General features: G+C 41.6%; 1 protein-coding gene across 8 annotated transcripts in view; it reads right to left on the bottom strand.

The window, feature by feature from the left end:
- Positions 1 to 23,249, bottom strand: part of EVI5 (ecotropic viral integration site 5) — a 237,619-nt gene that overhangs the window by 187,196 nt on the left and 27,174 nt on the right. For 7 of the 8 annotated variants that reach the window (XM_008264880.4, XM_070078034.1, XM_070078035.1 and 4 more), the window contains exon 2: positions 4,239 to 4,468. In XM_008264880.4, coding sequence (XP_008263102.1) covers positions 4,239 to 4,387 — 149 coding nt within the window. In that variant the 5' untranslated portion in view covers positions 4,388 to 4,468. Of the gene's footprint in view, positions 1 to 4,238; positions 4,469 to 7,288; positions 7,425 to 23,249 lie in introns of those variants that run through there. The other variant, XM_051857509.2, reaches the window with a different exon arrangement.

The raw sequence follows: 23,249 nt of genomic DNA, 5'->3' as shown, positions 1-23,249 counted from the left end.
CACCATCCATATGGGAGTATTTGAGTTTTATACCAGCTTCCTACTAATATAAATCTCATGAGGCGGCAGTAATGGTTCAAATAACTGAGTTCCTGCCATCCAAGTGGTTGTGGATTTAGTTTCCCAGCTCCTGACTTCAGTTCTGGTCACTGCAGGCATATGAGAGGATGGGGGAGCATGCTCTGGTCTCACACACTCACTCTCTGACTTTGCCTCTCAAAAAAATAGTTAAAAAGAAAACAATAACCAATACCTATTAAAATAGCTAACAATACTCTGAAGTGAGGAGAGAACTTCCACTTTGACCATGGCCTTGTCTAAATATGATCAGAGTCGGTGAACTCAGGGGGCTTCCATAGCCTTGGCAGCTCATGACAAGAGCCTAGGGTGATTACTGATGCCATAAACAAGAGTGCCAATTTGTTAAGTCAACAACAGGAGTCACTGTGCACTTACTCCTCATGTAGGATCTTTGTCCTTAGTGTGCTGTACATTGAGATTTAATGCTATAACTAGTACTCAAACAGTATTTTTCACTTTATGTTTCTGTGGGAGCAAACTGTTGAAATCTTTACTTAATGTATGCTAAACTGATCTTCTGCATATAAAGAAAATCGAAAATGAAAAAAAAAAAAAAAAAAGCTGACATAAAAAGACTGATTACAGGTGGGCATTTAGCCGAAAGGTTAAGATGCCTTTTTTTTTTTTTTTTTTTTTTTTTGGACAGACAGAGTGGACAGTGAGAGAGAGAGAGAGAGAGAGAGAGAAAGGTCTTCCTTTTGCCGTTGGTTCACCGGTTCACCCTCCAATAGCCGCCGCGGCCGCCGCGCTGCGGCCGGCGCACCATGCTGATCCGAAGCCAGGAGCCAGGTGCTTATCCTGGTCTCCCATGGGGTGCAGGGCCCAAGCACTTGGGCCATCCTCCACTGCACTCCCGGGCCACAGCAGAGAGCTGGCCTGGAAGAGAAGCAACCGGGACAGAATCCGGTGCCCCGACTGGGACTAGAACCCAGTGTGCCGGTGCCGCTAGGCAGAGGATTAGCCTGCTGAGCCGCGGTGCCGACTAAGATGCCTTTTAAGATACCCACATCCCACATTGGAGTACCTGGATTAGCTACTCAGTTCTGGCTTCTGACTCCTTCCTGCTATTGTGCAGTCCAGGAAGCAGCAATGATGGCTCAAGTAACTGAGTTCCTGCCACCCACATGGGAAACCTGGATTGATTTCCTGGCTCCCATCTTTGGCTCACCCCAGTCCCAGCTCTTGTGGGCATTTGAGAAATGAACCAGATGATGTAAGTTCTCCCTGTCTTTCTCTCCTTCACTCTCAGTCTCCCTGCCTCTCAAAAAAAATTTTAAGGATTTATTTATTTGAAAGGCAGAATTGCTGAGAGAGACAAAGAGCTCTTCCATCTGCTGGTTCACTCCCCAAATGGCTGCAACAGTCAGAGCTGGGCTGATGCAAGGCAGGAGCCAGGAGCCTCCTCTGAGTCTCCCACGTAGGTGCAGGAGCCCAAGCATGTGGTCCATCCTTTGCTGCTTTCTCAGGTGCACCATTGGGGAGCTAGATCAGAAATACAGCAGCCAAGACCCAAATCAGCATACATACAGGATGCCAGCATCACCCACCACGCCACAGCACCAGCCCCTCAAATAAATTTTTTAAAAACACTGATCATTCCAAGTGTTGGCAAGCATATAAAGAAACTAAAAGGGGCCACCGCTGTGGCACAGTGGGTAAAGTGACAACCTCCAATGCAGGTATTCCTTATGGGTGCCAGTTCAAGAATCAGCTGCTCCTCTTCCAATCCAGCTCTCTGCTATAGCTTGATAAAGCAGTGGAAGATGGTCCGAGTCCTTGGACCCCCGCACCTACGTGGGAAACCCAAAAGAAGCTCCTGGATCCTGGCTTTGGATCGGTGTAGCTCCAGCCATTGCAGCCATTTGGGGAGTGAACCATCAGATGGAAGACTTCTTTCTCTCTTTCTGCCTCTCTGTGACTCTGCCTTTCAAATCAATAAATAAATCAAAAAAAAAAAAAGAAAGAAAGAAAGAAACAAACAAACTAAAAATTCCATACACTGCTGGTGGGAATGTGAAAAAGTACAGGCCCTTTGGAAAACAGCATGGTAGTTAAACCTACATGTACCATAGGAGAAGGATTCAGCCATTCTATTCCTACATATTTGCTCAAGTGAACTGAAAGCACACAGCCATACAAATATTTATTGATTCCACACCACCTGTGATACACCCATACAATGGAATATTATTAGCAAATGAAAAGGAATGGACATTGGTATATGTTACTAAAATGTGCTACAACATGATGACTGCCAAAATCATTATGCCAAATGAAGTACTCCATACAAAAAGAGCATATACTGAGTGATTCAATTTCTATATTTAAAAAAAAATAAAAAAAAAAACAGAAAATGCAAATTCGCCTATAATGGCTACCTGGGGTAGGGAAGAGGGAAATGGAGGTCTTCATTTTCTTGATTTTGGTGACAATCTAACATATTGAAACTGTACATTTTAAGTATGTGTAGTTAATTATGTCAACTACATATATCAGAAAAACTTTTAAAAAGTTATGTTTGCTATTTTTCTTAAAGTCTAAACACAAAAGATTACTCTTCCTTATAGTCCTGTGTGGATGACGCCTTAAAAAGCTCTCACAAGAAAACAGTGAAGAAGCACACAAGGTCCAGAGTACCCGTTCCCAGCATGGTACACGACCACTGTATTCCCTGCCCACCATGAAAAAACAGCATTTTATCTTGTATGGATAAACATATGAAGATTTTCTACTTTAAACCACAAATCAGAAATCCATATTAAATTATTTTATGATTTAATTAAAGGGAACTAGTTAGAGAATTTAAAATAAAAATGGTAGTTTTGTTTGCCTTCAAATATTGATAAAATGCAGGGTAGGTGCTGTAGCGCATCGGGTTAAGCTGAGACCTGCAGCACCAGCATCCCAAATGGACACCAGTTTGAGTTCTGGCTTCTCCTCTTCATATCTAGCTCCCTACTAATGTGCCTGGGAAAGTACCAGATGATGGCTCTGGAACTCTGCACCCATATTGGAGACCCAGATGAAGCTCTTGGCTCTTGGCTTTGGCCCAGACAAGCCCTGGTTATTGCAACCATTAGAGGAATGAACCAGCAGACGGAAGATCTCTCTCTGAGCACTCCTCTCTCTCAGTAACTTTGTCTTGCGAATAAATAAATAAACTTTAAAAAAAAAAAGGCAAAAATTGGTAAAATTCAAGAAGGATTTAGGCAATTTTCTAACTTGTCAAAATAAATCTAAAGCTATTTAATCCAAAAGAAAATTTTAGTCTGTTTTAAGATCAACTTCCCCAATGTAAGACCTGAGTAGTTGGCACTGTGGTGCAGCAAGTTAAGACGCTGCTCGTGCTGTCAGTTTGAGTCCTGGTTACTCTGTTTCTGATACCACTTCCTGCTAATGCACCTGGAAAGGCATCAGAAGATGGCCCAAGTGCTTCGGTCCCTGACATCCATGTAAAAGACCAAGATGGGGGTCAGCGTGGGTAAAGCCGCCATCTGCAGCGCCGACATCCCATATGGGCACTGGTCCAAGTCCTGGGCACTCTACTTCTAATCCAGCTCCCCACTAATGCACCAGGAAAAGCAATGGAAGATGCTTTTTTCCTTTTTTCCTCGGGCCCCTGCACCCATGTGGGAAAGCCAGATGAAGCTACTGGCTCCTGGCTTTGGCCTGGCCCGCCCTGACCATTGCAGCCATTTGGAGAGTGAACCAGCGGACACAAGACCGATCTCTCTCTTCTCTCTTCTCTGCCTCTCATCTGTAACTCTTGACTTTCAAATAAAAAAAATCTTTAATTAAGTTAAAAAAAAAAAAAAAGGACCAGGATGGAGTTCCTAGTTCCTAGATTCAGCCTGGCCCAGTGTTAGGTGTTGCAGTCATTTGAGGAATGAACCAGCAAATACAAAATTTCTTTCTGGTCTCTCTCTGTCACTTTGCCTTTAAAATTAAATAAATAAATCTTTAAATAGTAATTTTAATAAAGAGCCAAAAACTAAAAAGTAATACATTTCATTGTTAAATATTTAAAATTCAGACTGTGGCATATACACATATATATGTATATGCATGCATCTATTTGTGAGAGATATATATATATATATATATGGTTGGAATTGTATGATAATTAGAGAGGAAAAGAGTCAAACAACTTCACTCACCTGTTTTGTTCCTCCAGCTTAGCCAGGAGTTCCAAATCGTCTGGACTCAGTTGTGATGGCGACGATGGTGAAAGGGCTGGTGTTGACAGTGTGGTAGACGAGGATGTAGTGTGTAATGAAGCCGATGGACTTGCCACCTGACTGGCCATCTGACTGACTGTATGCGACACTGTGTTCTTCACCCATGAGAGAGTAGAACTCAGCTTTTCTGCAACCTTGTCTGTCGCCACCTAAGAACAAAAATGAAAGCTGTATATATGGATCTCATGGCATTCATTACCAAGAACTTGATAATCCTGTTAAGTTTTAAGTCAGAATATTCTTTGAGTTGACAAAGGTAAACACTGTTTTAGTAGCCAGTACTCTAACACCCAGCTTTTGAAAACTATTTACTTCAGTCCTGCAATGTAAACAGACCAGAACTATACTTCCCAAACTACAAACTGAAATCCACTAATAATTCTGATAGGTAAGACCAGAACACTTTAAAAATGAAAAAAGAAACAGCGGATCAGGTCAAGTCCTCCCTTCCATGATGGCAAAGAAAAGAAACAACAGTTGCAACAAAAAGAGCAGTGGCCACATGCAGCCTGTTTGCTGCATGAACTGAGCTCTACCTACGCCCAAGGACAAGGCCATTAAGAAGGACATCAACTGAAACATAATGGAGGCCACAGCCACCAGGAACATTTCCAACAAGAGTATCTCTGGCACCAACGTGCTTTCCAAGCTGTGTGTGAAGATACATTATGCGTGAGTTGTGCCATTCACAACAAGGGAATTAAAAATCGATTTGTGAAGTCTGGAAGGATAGAACACCTCCAATCTGATTTAGACCTGTGGGTGCTGCCCCATGACTTCCACCAAAGCCCAGGTAAGGAACTGAGTCTTTAAGACTGAAGAACACTGCTCTCCAGAAAAATACAGTAGAAATTATACTTTAAGAGGAAAAAAGGCAGAAAATATTAAAGGATATACCATATAATGAAATTTTTGCTTTGATAACATATATATTTTTTTAAAGATTTATTTATTTATTTCAAAGTCAGAGTTACACACAGAGAGAAGGAGAGGCAGAGAGAGAGAGCGAGAGCGAGAGAGAGAGAGGTCTTCCATCTGCTGGTTCACTCCCCAGTTGGCCACATGGCTGGAGCTGCACCAATCCAAAGCCAGGAGCCTGGAGCTTCTTCCGGGTCTCCCACACAGGTGCAGGGGCCCAAGGACTGGGCCATCCTCTACTGCTTTCCCAGGCCATAGCAGAGAGCTGGATCGGAAGTGGAGCAGCAGCCAGGACTCAAACCAGTATCCATATGGGATGCTGGCACTGCAGGCTATGCCACAATGCTGGCCCCAGTAACATATATATTAAAATGTTCTATGCATACGTGTATGTGTGGGTGGACTGAGTCAGGATGTGAAATATATTCTTTATTGAAGTCTTAGTCAAAAACATTTGAGGGGCAAATGCTGCAGTGAATGGTTAAGTCACCACTTGAGATGCCAACATTCCATACTGGAGTGCATGTTCAAATCCTCTGCTTCAGATTTTTTTAAAAAAAGACTTATTTGATTTATTTAAGAGGCAGAGTTACAGAAAGGGAGGGAGGATATCTTCCAATTACCGGTTCACTCCCCAAATGGATGCAACGGCTGGAGCCGGGCTGATCCAAATCCAAGAGCCAGGAGCTTCTTCCAGGTCTATCACGTGGGTACAGGAGCTCAACCACTTAGGCCATCCTCTACTGCGTTACTAGGCACATTAGTAGGGAGCTGGATTGGAAAAGGAGCAGCAGAACTTGAACTGGTTAACTGTAAGGGATGCCAGCACTGCAAGCAGAAGCATGTAACCTACTATGCTACAGTGCCAGCCAGCCTCCTATTTCAGATCTACCTTCTGTCTAATGTGCCTGAGAAGGCAGTGGGAGATGGCCCAAGAACTTAGGTCCTGACACCCATGTAGGAGACCAGGATGGAGTTCCTGGCTCATAGCATTGGTCTGTCCCACACTTGGCTATTGTAGCCATTTGAGGAGTGCACTCAGATTAAAGATCTCTATCTTTCTCCACCTCTATGTGTCTTCCTTTTCAAATAAATAAGTAAATCTTTAAAAACAAACAAACAAACAAACAAACAAAAAAACATTGCATGCCAAGGAATTAACAGAAATCATCAAGTGACAGGATAGGGAAATCCTGTAATATTTCAAACAATTCAACAAAAAGGAAACGCTTACCATAAAAGATATAATGAAACCTGTGACCAATCTGTCTTCAAACTATTAAAGAGTATTTTTTGTAGAAGGGGGGCTACCTCCATAGGAACAAAATTACAATAAATTATTCACAGATGAAAGAGCTTCAAGATAGAATTTTCAAATACATGGAACTATTCAAAAATAGGATGGGATGCCCAGAAAGCATAGTACAGTCCCTAGCAATAGCTACATTACAGCAGCAATTACTTACAAGAGCCAAATGTCACAAAGAATTGATTAAAGAGGAGTTTGAATTTTAGGTGGGCAACCAAGACTAGATTAACCTTTAAGATTCCTCTCTAGGAGTTCATGAATTATACATATGTCCACATATTCATCATAAACCATGCCAATCTCTTAAGTAGATATAAAAACAACAAATTCAACCAAAAGATAAAATGGTAATAAACAATACTCAAACAGAAGTGATCACTTTAGTAATGAACACCAATGTGAATACTGTGTTCAAATACCAAGGCAAAACAAAACATTCATAATGAGTGTACAGTGTAAGGAATAATAATAGGGTATTTATTATCCTTGTGGTCTTACCTACAGCTATAATTAAAATTCATTTATAAAATGGCAATAATTTGCATCCCCAAAGGACAGTATTTTTTAAACCAGAAAACCTACTACATAAATATGAGATTGGCACACTTTACCAAGACCAACCATTAATGTCAAATATACTTACAACCTCCAAGAATTAATGTTTTATATTTCTATTACACAGAAGGCCCTTATTCAAGTGATTATCTGCCCTAACTGATTAAAGCAAATAAATTAATCATACCCCTTCTGCACTCTGCAGCGACAGGCATCCATCTAAAGAGTATGGAATAAACAAGAGCACATTTCTGACATCCTTTCAGTCTTCATGAAATGAGATTCGCCTTGTAACTCCTGAAGACTCAACAACTCATCTTCAGATTTCAATTTTTGAAATATAGCTGGAGTATTTAATGGCAGTTATAGTTTAGTAGAGTTTAATACTCATGGTTCTAGAAATCCCACAGAACTGAATCATTTCTCATATATCATCATGTCCTATTTTGCCTTTAACTCTACTTCTCCGAACTTCCACCCAGCTGTCTCTGAATCTCTTTCCCTCTCCCTATGGTAACTTCAGGTCACAAACACAAAATAAATTTGACAATGTGATATGTCACAACCTTCCTGTCTACCTCACAGAGGTGTTATGTATTTATATTAATATTTAAAAGTGAACATATTTCAAAAACACCAAAACCATCATTCAAAAGGCTTAGTAATCACACAAAAAAGGTTGCATGTTATATGATCCCATTTATATAAAATGTCTAGAACACCCAAATCCAGAGAAAGAACATGGATTAGTAGTACCCAGGGGCAGGAGGGAGGAATGACTGTTGATGGTCACAGGGGTTTCTTTCAAGAATAATGAAAATATTCTGGGACTGGTTACTGGCGATGGCCACAAAACCTGTAAATACAGTAAATACCAGTGAACTGTACAGTTTAAAGGAGTGGTATGTGAATTATAGCAAGTTCTTAAAGGTTTATGTTTCTCCCATAAGAAAGAGTCACTCTTCTTATATCTCTTTATATTAGGACATTATAAGGCTATTCTTAACTATCCCTAATTATTTATTTAAAAAAAAAAGACTTGGTCGGCGCCGCGGCTCACTAGGCTAATCCTCTGCCTGCGGCGCCGACACTCTGAGTTCTAGTCCCGATTGGGGCGCCAGATTCTGTCCCAGTTGCTCCTCTTTCAGGCCAGTTCTCTGCTGTGGCCCGGGAAGGCAGTGGAGGATGGCCCAAGTCCTTGGGCCCTGCACCCGCATGGGAGACCAGGAGAAGCACCTGGCTTCTGGCTTTGGATCAGCGTGGTGTGCTGGCCGCAGCGCGCCGGCCGCAGTGGCCATTGCAGGGTGAACCAACGGCAAAGGAAGACCTTTCTCTCTGTCTCTCTCTCTCTCACTGTCCACTCTGCCTGTCAAAAAAAAAAAAAAAAAAGACATTTATTTATTTATTTATTTATTTATCTGAGAGAGTTACAGAGAGACAGACAGATCTACCGATCTTCTATCCTCTGTTTTACTCCCCAGATGGCCACAATGGCCAAGGCTGGGCCAGGCCGAAGTCAGAAGCCAGGAGTTTCATCCAGGTCTCCCAAGTGGGAACAGAGAGGACTTGGGTCATCCTCTGCCATCTACCCGGGTACATCAGCAGGGAGCTGGATTAGAAGTGGAGCAGGGGCCAGCACTGTGGCACAGCAAGTTAACACCCTGGCCTAAAGCGCATGCATCCCATACGGACACCGGTTCGAGACCCAGCTGCTCTACTTCCGATCCAGCTCTCTGCTGTGGCCTGGGAAAGCAGTGGAAGATGGCCCAAATCCTCGGGCCCCTGAACCCACGTGGGAGACCCAGAAGAAGCTCCTGGCTCCTGGTTTCAGATCTGTGCAGCTCCAGCCATTGCGGTCAATTGGGGAGTGAACCAGCAGATGGAAGACCTCCTTCTCTCTCTCTGCCTCTCCTTCTCTGTGTAACTCTTTCAAATAAATAAATAAATCTTTAAGAAAGAAAGAAAGAAAGAAAGAAAGAAAGAAAGAAAGAAAGAAAGAAAGAAAGAAAGAAAGAAATGGAGCAGCTGGTGCCCATAGGGCATTGCCAACACTGCAGGCAGTGACTTTACCCACTATTCCACAGCACTGGCCCCAAGTATTTTTTTCATATACAAATTTTCCATGAACTCTTTTTTTATGAGCACCACCTGGCTGTCATGGATATGATTTATTCATTGATTCAAGAGGCTAAGAGCTCCCGTGCACTGCTTTACTACACAAATGTCCCAACAGCCTCTGGCTGGGGCCAAGGCCAGGAGTCCAGAACACAAGTGGGTGACAGGACCCAGTTACTTGATCTATCACCACTGTCTCCCATGGTCTTCAATAGAAGGAAGCTAGAATCAGGAATCAAACCTCAATGTGGGATGTAAGCATCTTAACCACTAGGCTAAACACTTAACCATCCATGAACCTTCTGAAGACTCTTAATATGTATGTATTTTAATTTTCAAACCAAATTTTAAAATTGTATTTTCTATGAATCATTAAAGACCCTTTGTATTTATGCAAGCTCATTTATGTATCAGGTGTCTATGTATGTGCATACAATTATATAAAATTAAATAATACTTACTGTTTGCTCTGTGTAAGTCACTCCGTAAAGCACAGATTATCATAATTAAAGGCAGTCCTCACCCTGTCATTTTTCCTGTATTTCATACAGTCTTATGGAAAAGTATCTAAAAATAGCTTCCCTCTCAGTCCCTTTAGTATATTTAATTGTATGGCAGTCTTGGACATGGTATTTACAACTAGAATAACAATTTCCACATGTATGGCTTTTAGAAACTTAAGATCAACCTCCTGTGCTACCTTATCTCCGAATTCCATGCAACTCCAACTGTATGGTGGCAGAGGTTCAGGAAATAAAATTTCATAGAAGAGACAGAAAGGCTTCAGCAAACAACCTGACATTTAAGTTGTGCCAGGTACTGTTCTAAGCATACTGAATGTATTAGATCATTTAACTGTCAAAACCCTATAGAGTAGGTGTTACCACTTTTCCCATTTCACATGGAAATGATGACACAAGATCATATACAACTTATATAAAATCACAAAGCTAACAAGTCAAACATAGGAAGGTAGAGCCTGGGCAGTTTTTGTTGGGTCAATGGCGTGACAGACCCGCCACGGTGAGTCATCTGTGCCACCAGGCCTGAGGTACACCCACCCTGCTGGCTGAGTACCCACTCATGTCCCTCATCTGGCCCAGGGGTCCAGGCACTACCTCCATCATGACTGCGTGGGATTCTCAGACCTGACTGTAACCTGAAGTCAAAAGCTAATAGTTCATGAGGCGCCTGCATTACAACTGCAAAGGCCAACTGGTGTGGGGCTTCCACCACAGCCCAAGCACCAGAGCATCCCCTCAGTCAACTTCCCTGAACAAGCAATAATTTTCCAGCTGATGTAACCACTGGCAGTTATTACAATAGGGCCATTGTTGCAAGTGGAGATGTCTATTCAATAAATAGTGCTGGGAAAACTAGATTTCCACATGCAGAAGCATGAAGCAAGACCCCTACCTTACACCTTACACAAAAATCCACTCAACATGGATTAAAGATCTAAATCTATGACCCGACACCATCAAATTATTAGAGAACATTGGAGAAACCCTGCGAGATATAGGCACCGGCAAAGACTTCTTGGAAAAGACTCTGGAGGCACAGGCAGTCAAAGCCAAAATCAACTATTGGGATTGCATCAAATTGAGAAGTTTCTGTACTGCAAAAGAAACAGTCAGGAGAGTGAAGAGGCAACCAACAGAATGGGAAAAAATATTTGCAAACTATGTAACAGATAAAGGGTTAATAACCAGAATCTACAAAGAGATCAAGAAACTCCACAACATCAAAACAAACAATTCACTTAAGAGATGGGCCAAGGACCTCAACAAACATTTTTCAAAAGAGGAAATCCAAATGGCCAACAGACACATGAAAAAATGTTCAAGATCACTAGCAATCAGGCAAATGCAAATCAAAACCACAATGAGGTTCTACCTCACCCCGATTAGAATGGCTTACATACAGAAATCTACCAACAACAGATGCTGGCGAGGATGTGGGGAAAAAGGGACACTAACCCACTGTTGGTGGGAATGCAAACTGGTTAAGCCACTATGGAAGTCAGTCTGGAGATTCCTCAGAAACCTGAATATAACCCTACCATACAACCCAGCCATCCCATTCCTTGGAATTTACCCAAAGGAAATGAAACTGGCAAATAAAAGAGCTGTCTGCACCTTAATGTTTATTGCAGCTCAATTCACAATAGCTAAGACCTGGAATCAACCTAAATGCCCATCAACAGTAGACTGGATAAAGAAATTATGGGACATATGCTCTATAGAATACTATACAGCAGTAAAAAACAATGAAATCCAGCCATTTGCAACAAAATGGAGGAATCTGGAAAACATCATGCTGAGTGAAATAAGCCAGCCCCAAAGGGACAAATAGCATATGTTCTCCCTGATCGGTGACAACTGAGCACCAAAAAGGAAACCTGTTGAAATGAAATGGACACTATGAAAAACAGTGACTTGATCAGCCCCTGTCCTGTCAATGAACAACTTAATACTTTATCCCTTTTAGTATTTTTTTTGTTCTACTTAATATTATTGGTTGAACTCTGTAATTAACACACAATTATTCTTAAGTGTTTAAATTTAACTGAAAAGTGATCCCTGTTAAATATAAGAGTGGGAATAAGAGAGGGAGGAGATGTACAATTTGGGACATACTCAATCAGACTTGCCCCAAATGGTGGAGTTAGAAACGTGCCAGGGGATTCCAATTCAATCCCATCAAGGTGGTATGTACCAATGCCATCTCACTAGTCCAAGCGATCAATTTCAGTTCACAATTGATCATAATGATAGGATTAAGAGTCAAAAGGATCACATAAACAAGACTAGTCTCTGCTAATACTAACTGATAGAATACAACATGGGAAGTGAGATACACAGAGCAGACTCATAGAATGGCAGATGTCCTAAACAGCACTCTGGCCTCAGAATCAGCCCTTAAGGCATTCGGATCTGACTGAAAAGCCCATGAGAGTATTTTAGGCATGGAAAGCCAAGACACTCTGGCAAAAAAAAAAAAAAAAAAAAAAAAAACCCTAAATAAAAGATCTCTGCGAGTGAGATCCCAATGGAAAGAACAGGGCCATCAAAGAAGGAGGTACCTTTCTCCGAAGGGAGGAGAGAACTTCCACTTTGACTATGGCCTTGTCTAAATAAGATTGGAGTTGGCAAACTCAAAAGGCTTCCATAGCCTTGGCAACTCATGACAAGAGCCTAGGGTGATTACTGACGCCATAAACAAGAGTGTCAATTTGTTAAGTCAACGACAGGAACCACCGTGCACTTACTCCTCATGTAGGATCTCTGTCCTTAATGTATTGTACAATGTGAATTAATGCTATAACTAGTACTCAAACAGTACTTTACATTTTGTGTTTCTGTGTGGGTGCAAACTGTGGAAATCTTTACTTAATATATACTAAATTGATCTTCTGTATATAAAGATAATTGAAAATGAATCTTGATGTGAATGGAATGGGAGAGAGAGCGGGAGATGGGAGGGTTGCGGGTGGGAGGGAAGTTATGGCTGGGGGGAAGCCACTGTAATCCAAAAGCTGTACTTTGGAAGTTTATATTAAATAAAAGTTAAAAAAAAAAAAAAGAAAAAAACTGCATAGATATCAAATTTTTGGACCAAAATAAATTTATTTTAATTCTATTTTCATGAACTCTTTGAAATATCCACATATGTATCTGTATAGCATATTCTACTCAACAGAGAAGGCCAGGGCAGGCATGTAATCTAGTTAAGATGCCCATGTCCAATATCAGAGCACCTGGGCTCAATTCCCAGCTCCAGCTCCTGACTCTAGCTTCCCACTAATGTAAGCCCTAGGAGGTAGCAGTGATGGCTCAAATAACTGGGTTTCTGCCTCCCATGTAGACCAACATGATTGAGTTCCCAGGCCCCAGCTTCAGCCCCTGGCTGTTGTGGGAAACTGGGGAGTGAACCACTGGATTGGAGTTCTCACATACACACTCTCTTTCACTCTGCCTCTCAAACAAATAAAAAAATTTTTAAATTTATAAAGTACATGAAAACATACCTCAAGTTGTTGGTGAAGAAGGAAAGTTGGATAAATTCAGTTGAATTATGTTTTACTTTTGGGTATATAGATTTATGCCAAACAATGCAGTTTGTGGCTTTTTTATTTCTTTATAAAAACACTTATAAAATGTAATTTTAATGTCAAAAGTCTAATACTTGAAAGAAGCCTCAATTACTAGTGGCTTTATTTACAAAGTTAAAAATATGAAAAGTATAAAAACAGATTTGTGTTCTGTCTGCTGCTACTGATGTTTTCACTAAGTGTACAAGTTCTTTGATATTTTATTGTCACCTTACATTCTGTCACATAGCCATTGCATTTGCTAACGGGTTAGCTAATTGGGTCTGTGATATTTTAAAATTTTATATGAATCATTTATGTTTTATAAAAAATCACAGTGGTACCACTTTGGTTAGTTTGAATGTTTTCAGGCCTTTTTTCTTGAATAAAGAAAAAAAAAAGCCAGATGTAGTCAAACTGGTTATAACTCTTTGCTTCTGACCACTATCATGAGTGGACAAAACAAAAAGTTGACAATGGAAGTGGTCCATTGTGCCATGAGAAGGCAGAAAACAAATTACAGAAGGTTAAGGAGTTTCTAAAAGATGAAAAATCAGTAGCCACAAAATATTCTCCTTCTCACCACAATGATCTTTATTTTCAAGTCTTGATTCAGACTGATTGCTGAAGGCTACAGATTGCAGAATGTTGGTCATAATTTTACTACACAATAAATCTTAGTTTCCAAAAATGACTTTAAGCCAATGGGTTATTTGTTTGTTTGTTTATATTTTATTTACAGAGAGACAGAGAGAGAGATCTTCCAACGGGGGATTCACTCCCTAAATGCCCTGAACAGCCAGGGCTGAGCTAAGCTGAAGCCAGGAGTCAGAACTCAGTCCAAGTCTCCCATGTGGGTGGCAGGGGCTCAAGTACCTCAGCCATTATGCCTGCTGCTGAAGGTGGGCATTAGCAGGAAGATGGATTGGAAGCAGAGCCACAACTTGAACCAGGCACTCCAATACAGGATATGGACACCTCAAGCAGTATCTTAACTGTTGTGCCAAATGCCCATCCCCATTTGATTTTCTTTTAAAAAGAAAACAAAACTGATACAATTTAGATAACTAGCTACTAGGTTATTTCTTTGTCACTGTTTTGTGACAACTTTTTGTCAACTTGTTTTATATCAAGGCTAATTCAACAACTCAGCATTTTACTTTAGAATTCTTCACAGCACAACTCATTTAGGGTTCATTCATGACACTGTAAAACAGGTAATCTCTCCATCTGAGAGGTAAGAAGTTTAAGATAACATCACTCAGAGGTGGGCTTCTGCCCCAGCAGTTAAGATACCACTTAGGATGCCAACATCCCACACTGGGGGGTCCGAGTTTGAGTCCTGGCTCTGCTTCCAATTCTAGCTTTCTGCTAATGCACATGCTGGGAGGCAGCAGGTGATACCCAAGTAGTCTAACAGACACCCAGAATGATGTTCAGCCCCCAAAGCAGCAGCCAGTGATACACATTTGTGGAGAATATCACACAGAAAATGATACAGAATCCAGGGACGCAATCAGATGCAGAGAACGTAGATACAGAATAACGTACAAGAAAAGGGCTGAGGGGCCAGCGTTGTGGAAAGCCACCACCTGCAACACTGGCATCCCATATAGGCGCCGGTTTGTGTCCCTGCTGCTTTTCTTCCAATCCAGCTCCTTGCTAACGCACCTGGGAAAAGCATCAAAAGATGGGCCCCTGTACCCATGTGGGAGACCTGGATGAAGCTCCTGGGTTTCGCCTGGCTCAGCCCTGGCTGTTGCAGCCAGCCATCTGAACCAGCAGATGGAATATACCTCTCTGTCCCTCCCTTCCTTGCCCAACTCTGCCCCAGTAACTCTTTCAAAAAAATAAATAAATTAAAAAAAAAAAAAAGAATGAAAGAAACAAAGAGGCTGAAAAATTGGTATTTTTCAATACTCGATGAAACATTAAAATTCACCAGAGTATCTTCATTTGTACTTGGGTTTGCTGTTAATGTTTCTCATTGTTGCATAGCTTTTGGTTTGGCATACTTATCTTTATGAACACAATTGTAGACATATAGTTTCATTTTCTTTTTTTTTTTTAAGATTTATTTGAAAGTCAGAGTTATACAAAGAGGGGAGAGGCAGAGAGAGAGAGGTCTTCCATCCGATGGTTCACTCCCCAATTGTCTGCAATGGCCAGAGCTGTGCCAATCCGAAGCCAGGAGCCAGGAGCCAGGAGCTTCTTCTAGGGCTCCCATGTGGGTGCAGGGGCTCAAGGACCTGGGCCATCTTCTACTGCTTTCCCAGGCCATAGCAGAGAGCTGGATCAGAAGTTGAGCAGCCGGGTCTCGAATTGGCACCCATATGGGATGCCAGCACTTCAGACCAGGGCATTAACCCACTGTGCCACAGCCCCGGCCCTCATTTTTTAAACTATATTGTATTTAGGTACCTATTAATATAAAGAAATATTTAGTTCAATTACATCACTTAAAATTTCATTTTATTGTAGATATAGTTCGACATACAATGCTTTCTCAAACCATACTTCTAATCAAAGCCTAGAATTCCATGGAGTCCTTGTTAAAAATGCAAGTTTTTGGAACCCTCTACAAATCTGATTAAGTAAATTACATGGAACCCAAAAAAAGAATAATTCAACCTCAAAAAGGAAGAACCTCTGACTTATGCTACATAATGCACCTTGAGGATATTATGATTAGTGAAGTAAGAAAGACACAAAAGACAAATAATGTGACTGTACTTACGTGAGATTTCTATAATAGTTAAATTCAAATACATAGGTCGACACTGTGGTGCAGTGGGTTAAAAGGCCTGGCCTGCTGTGCCAGCATCCCATATGGGCACCAATCCGAGTCCTCACTGCTCCTCTTCCAATCCAGCTCTCTGCTATGGCCTGGGAAAGCAGTGGAGGATGACCTAAGTCCTTGGGCTCCTGGATCCATGTGAGAGCCCCATGAGAAGCTCCTGGCTCCTGGATTCAGATAGCACAGCTCTGGCCATTGCAACCATCTGGGGAGTGAACCAACGGATAGAACACCTCTCTGTCTCTACCTCTCTCTTTCAAATAAATAAAATAAATCTTCAAACAAAATAAAGAAAATTTCATTTAAGAAATTCAAATAAAAATGGTGGTTGCTGGGGGAGGAATTGGAAGCTATTGTTTAATGAGTACAGAGTTCAGTTTGGAAAATGAAAAAAATTCTGAAGATGGATGCTAATTACAGTTGCACAAAAATGCAAATGTACTTAATATGTGTCGCTGAACTGTACACTTAAAAAGTTAAAACAGTTAAATTTTATGTTATACACATTTTACCAGAATAAAATCTGAAAACCAAAACAAACAAGAAATCTTAACTCCTTCATTCCTGAAATTATTAATGACATATCATCTTACCTATGTTCTTGGTTATTCTAACTAGAGTTCTGCCTGTTTTGTTAAATTTATTTGTTAAGCATCAGTTTTTAGTTTCCTTTTTTTGTCGTGTTTTCAATTTCACTCTAATTTTTTATTTTATTTTTATTAAGAGAGAACTCCCAGCCTCTATATCAGTTCCCAAATGCCCACAAAGGCTGGGTTGAGCCAGGACTGAAAGCAGGAGCCCAGGACTTAATCCCTGTCTCCCACCTCAGTGCCAAGAACCTAACTGCTTCCTACATCACTACCACCTTCCAAAGTCCACATTAGCAGGAGGCTGGAATCGGGAGCTGGGCCAGGTATCAAACCCAAGCCACTAGGCCACCGGTCTGGTCCCTTTTCCCTAAGTTTTATTTCTTTTCTTCTTGCTTTAGGCTTACATTGTGCTTCTTTCTCTAGTTTCCTAAAGCAGAAGCTTAGATTGCTGATTTTTCAAATTTCTTTTATCACATGCATTCAAGTGCAATTAATTAACCTCCAAGATTTGCTTTCACTGATTTTCATTTCCTTTTTTTCAAAGTATTTTTATTTTCTCAAGATTTTCTTAACCCACGTTATAATTATAAGCATCTAATCTCCAAGCATCTTTAAATTTTCCATCTCTCTAACTATACCATACAAGTTGCATAAATCATTAAGTTATTGATTTCCAACTTAACTCCACTATAGTCTGAGAGCACAAGTTACGTTTATTCCCCAGATTGTAGTCTTCTGTCTTGGTGAATGATCCGTGTGAGCTTGAGAAGAATGTGTATTTTGCTGTTGTTGGAAGTATTCTATAAACATTAACTAAATCCAGTTGATAGATGCTGCTATTCAGAGACAGCCTTACCGATTTTCTGTTTGCTGCATCTATAAATCACTGAAAGGTACTGAAGTCTCCAACTATAATACTAAATTTGTCTATTTCTTCTTGTAGTTCAGGATTCACAAACTGATTTCTTCTTGAAGAAATGACCCCTTAGTCATTATGTAATGTCTGTCTTTATCCCTGGTAATTTTCCTTCTAAAGTCTGCTTTGCCTGAAATTAATGTAGCTATTTGAAACTGCTATTGATTATTCCAAAAGCCAAATTAAAAATAAAACACACACACACACACACAGGTTTGAAGCTACCAGCTTTTGGCTCTATTTTTGGCACAGGGCAATTCCCTTATATTCATGGAAATGTAATTTACATTTAAAAGAATGATTGGGCCAGCACGGCTCACTAGGCTAATCCTCCGCCTTGTGGCGCCAGCACACCGGGTTCTAGTCCCAGTTGGGGCGCCGGATTCTGTCCCAGTTGCCCCTCTTCCAGGCCAGCTCTCTGCTATGGCCCAGGAGCGCAGTGGAGGATGGCCCAAGTACTTGGGCCCTGCACCCCATGGGAGACCAGGAGAAGTACCTGGCTCCTGCCATCGGATCAGCGCGGTGCGCCAGCCACAGCGCGCCGGCCGCGGCGGCCATTGGAGGGTGAACCAACGGCAAAGGAAGACCTTTCTCTGTCTCTCTCTCTCACTGTCCACTCTGCCTGTCAAAAAACAAAAAACAAACAAACAAACAAAAAGAATGTGAATGAACTTTCAAATGATTCCAGGCTCTGGTCTCTCTCTTCTCAGCTGAGACCACAGATATCATGAGACAAACATAAGCCTTTCTTGTGGCAGCCAGTATAAATTCCAGAAACACCAAATCCATACACACACTAAAATGATGATTTGAAGCCACTAAATTTTATGGAGGTTTGTTACACAACTATAGTACTGCAGGAAAATCATACTATCTCACAAAATAAAATTAAATACTTAACAATATTTAAAACAAAACCAAGAAATCAAAAGTTAGGGTGTTAGTGAAGACACCATAATGAACTTGGCTTTGTTTTTGAGGGAGTAGAGAATTCAAATACACAGATGAGAAAAAACACCTTTTTATTTGTGGTATGTTACGAGCAGGTACAAGGACAACACACTGAGAAAATGGTAGAATGTGAAAATTACATGAATGCTCTGGAGATATGAAAATAACATTTTAAAAATTGTTTGTTTGTTTATTTGAAAGGGAGGGAAAGAGAGAGTGAGCGAGCACTCAAGATCTTCCATCTACTGGTACATTCCCCAAAAGATCCTAACAGCTGGGGCTGGGTGAGGCCAAAGTTAGGAGCCAGGAACGCCATCTGGGCCTCCCATGTGGATGGCAGGAACACAAATACTTAAACCATCATTTATTCACTACTTCCCAGATGCATTAGAAGGGAGCTAAATAGAAAGCAGAATAACCAGGACATGAACTGCAACTCCCATAAAGGATGTGGGCATCCCAAGCAGTGGCTTAACATGCTGTGCTGTAATGCCTGCTTCTGAGAACAGCATTTGATTAAGTAAGGAAAATGCTGATTAGTGACTCAGAGTCAAGTTGTATATAATCTCCAAATACAAAGCTAAACCACATCATTATCTTTCACTGATATTAAAATGGCACTCTAAGGTACACATTAAAGTACTCCCATTAATTAAGATCTTCAAGTAAACTTTTTTTTAATGTATTTATTTGAAAGGCAGAGTGACAAAGATAGAGGGACAGACAGAGAGAGTTGCCATCTGCTGGTTCACTCCCCAAATGGCCATAAAACCAAAGCTGGGCTAAGCCGAATCTAGGGGCCAGGAACTCCATCTGGGTTTCCCATGTAGATGGCCAGGACCAAGTACTTGAGTCCTCTTTTGCCGCCTTCCAGGCATGTCAGTAGGAATCTGGATCAGAAGTAGAGTAGCCAGTACTCAAACTGGCACTCTGGATACTGGCATCACAAGTGGCGGGTTAACCTGCTACTCTAAAATGCCAGCCTCTTCAAGTAAACAATTTGTGTAATGAGTAGGCTATATTTTTGAAGATACATTCTTGTTTTCTTAAGTAATGCAGAAGATGATTAATTTGAAAATTTTCTTTTCAAATAAAATATTATCATATATTAGGACAAATGACTATATGCACATATTTTTGGATCTGCAATTTCTTTTTTTTTAAATATTTATTTATTTACTTGAAAGGTAGAGTTACAGAGAGAGGTCTTCCCTCTACTGGTTCACTCCTAAAATGACTGCAACAACTGGAGTTTTGCCAATCCAAAGCCAGGGGCCAGGAGCTTCTTCTGGATCTCCCACATGGGTCCAGCGGCCCAAGCACGTGGGCCATCTTCTGCTGCTTTCCTGGGCCATAGCAAGAGAGCTGGATCGGAAGAGGAGCAGCTGGGACTCAAACCAGTACCCATATGGGATGCTGGCGCTGGAGGCGGAGGCTTAGCCACAGCACTGGCCCCAGAACTGCAATTTCTAAAAGTTCACATCATCCACAGATCCAACAATAGAATTTTTTACTTCCACCTGACTATAATGTCTACTTCATTTCCTCCTTTCTCTGTTATAATTTTTGCCAATTATATGAGGCCTATAAAAAAAAAAAAGAAAGAAATGGGAGCTGGCGCTGTGGAAAGCTCAAGTCCCACCACCCACATGGGGGACCCAGATGGTGTCCTGGGCTCCCAGCTTCAGGAAAGCCCAGACCTGGCTATTGTGGGCATTTAGGAAGTGAATCAGCATATGGAAGGTTGGTCTCTCTCTTTCCCACTGCCTTTCAAGTAAATGATAATAAATAAATATTTTTTAAAAGTTTGCCATTATTACTGACTCTGCTTCCCTCTTTATTTCCTAAGCTCCTTCAAATTTTAAACAGACGCCAGCATTGTGGCATGGTGGGTTAAGCCACCGCCTATAACACCAGCGTCCCATATTAGAACACTGGTTCAAGTCCTAGCTCTGCTGTTTCCAATCCAGCTCTCTGCTAATGGACCTGGGAAGGCAGTAGAAGTTGGTCTAAGTACTCAGGCCCTTGCCAGCCATGTGGGAGACGCAGATGGACTTTGGCCTGATCCAAACTTCACTACTGCAGCCATTTGGGGAGTGATACCTCTCTCCCTCTCTCTCACTCTTTCCACCTTTCAAGTAAATAAATAAATCTTTAATAAAAAAGCTTAAACTCGGCCGGCGCTGCGGCTCACTAGGCTAATCCTCCGCCTTGCGGCGCCAGCACACCAGGTTCTAGTCCCAGTCAGGGCGCCAGATTCTGTCCCGGTTGCCCCTCTTCCAGGCCAGCTCTCTGCTGTGGCCAGGGAAGTGCAGTGGAGGATGGCCCAAGTACTTGGGCCCTGCACCCGCATGGGAGACCAGGATAGGTACCTGGCTCCTGCCATCAGATCAGCACGGTGCACCAGCCACAGCGCGCCGGCCACGGCAGCCACTGGAGGGTGAACCAACGGCAAAGGAAGACCTTTCTCTCTGTCTCTCTCTCTCACTGTCCACTCTGCCTGTCAAAAAAAAAAAAAAAATTAGAGAAGGGCCGGGGCCGAGGTGCAGTAGGTTAATCCCCTGCCTGTGGTGTCGGCATCCCATATGGGCACCAGTTCTAGTCCTGGCTGCTATTCTTCCAATCCAACTCTCTGCTGTGGCCTGGTAAAGCAGAGGAAGCTCCTAGCTCCTGGTTCCTGGTTCCTGGCTTCGGATCAGCCCAGTTCTGACCATTGTGGCCATTTGGGGAGTGAACCAACGGAAGGAAGACCTTTCTGTCTCTTCCTCTCACTGTCTGTAACTCTACCTCTCAAATATATAAAATTAAAAAAAAAAAAAAAACAGAATGATCAAAAAAATTACAACACCTCTAATACAAGAGAATGCAATGGAGCCTTTTTTTTTTTTTTATGTAATTCCCAATATGATGGAACCAATCACGTAATTGGTAAAGTACAGGATATACATTATAATGTTTTTTTGACAGGGCATATATGCAACTATTAAAAGCTTCTTCAACAGACGGAGAATTTGGCAAAGGAAATAAATGTAGCAAGAAAAAACTTTCCTCTTCTACTTTGGAGACTTCTATATTTAAAATTTTCTAGTATCAAATAGAACTTTTCTAATTTTGCTTTCAAAAGATGGTTTAGAAGACATGGCAGACCACACACAAAATATTAATGCAACAAAAGAAAGCAACAACTCAAATTATACTCTCACACACACTGATTAGAACAAAGATATAGAGGCAAAGAAGAAGAAGATGTAAGAAAATACACCAAAATTAAGAAAAAAGCCAGGTTAGAGCAGTGAATTGAAGAGCAGATAGTCTTTTTCTTTCTTTTTCCAATTATTTTCAATGTGGTTACATAAAAACTGTATAATTAAGGGATCAGACAGCACATCAAAACAATGTAGGTGAGAGATTGTCAAGAAGAGAGAATAGAGAAAGAAAAACACAAGATAAAGAAAATATGATTTTTTTTAAGATTTATTTCATTTATTTGAAAAGAGTTACATAGAGAGGTAGAGACAGAGAGAAAGAGAGGTCTTCCATCCGCTGGTTCACTTCCCAGATGGCCACATTGGCTGGAGCTGCGCTGATCAGAAGCCAGGGGCCAGGAGCTTCCTCTGGGTCTTCCACTTGGGTGCAGGGACCCAAGGACTTGGGCTATCTTCTACTGCTATCCCAGGGCATAGCAGAGAGCTGGATCAGAAGTGGAGAAACTGGGACTTGAACTGGTGCCCATATGGGATGCTGGTGCTTCAGGCCAGGGCTTCAACCCGCTACGCCACAGTGCCATGATTTTGTTTTAAAGTAACTAATTCTTGGATCAGGTACTGTGGCACAGCAAGTGATGCCACCACTTGGAGTACCTGCATCTGATATCACAATGCCTGGGATGGAGACTTGTCTCCACTTCAGATCTGGCCTCCTGCTAATGCACCTGGCAGCCAGGTGTTCAAGTACTCAAGCACTTGGGTTCCTGCCACCCTCATGGGAGACCCAGATGAAACTCCTGGTGTTTGGCTTTGGCCTGGCCCAGCACCAACTATTGTGGACATCTGGAGAGTAAACCAGGAGATGGAAGATACTTCTCTCTCTCCCTCCCACTCCTTCCTCTCTCTCCCCTTTTCTCCCTGTCACTCTGCCTTTCAAAGATATAAACAGGGGCTGGCACTGTGGCATAAAAAGCTCCACTTCCAATCCAGCTTCCTGCTAACAACCTGGGAAAAGTAGTGGAAAACGGCCCAGTGTTTAGACTCCTGCTACCCATGTGGCAGACCAGGATAAGGCTCTTGGCTTCAGCCTGGCCCAGCCTAGGTCATTGTGGCAATCCAAGGAGTGAACAAGTAGATGGAAGATCTCTGTCTCTTTTTCAAATAAATAAATAAATAAATCTTTTTTTTTTTAAAGAAAATTTTCTTAAAACTAAAATCTAATAAATTTTTAAAGGTAATTCTTGGAGCTGGCATTGTGGTGTAGCAGGTATAGCCAATATGTGATGCCAACATCAACATAGGTGCCGGTTCAAGTCCCGGCTGCTCCATGTCTGATCCAGTTCCCCACTAATGGTCTGGAAAAAAGCAGTAAAAGATGGCCCAAGTCCTTGGGTCCCAGTCAGGATATCTGGATGAAGTTCCTGGCTCCTGGCTTCAGCCTTGGCTGTTGAGGTCATGTGGGAAGTAAACCAGTAGATGG

This window comes from Oryctolagus cuniculus, chromosome 7 (genome assembly GCF_964237555.1).
Source record: "Oryctolagus cuniculus chromosome 7, mOryCun1.1, whole genome shotgun sequence".
Taxonomy (NCBI): Eukaryota; Metazoa; Chordata; class Mammalia; order Lagomorpha; family Leporidae; genus Oryctolagus; species Oryctolagus cuniculus.
Note: the sequence above shows the minus strand (reverse complement) of the source record. Positions and strands in the feature narration are given on the sequence as shown.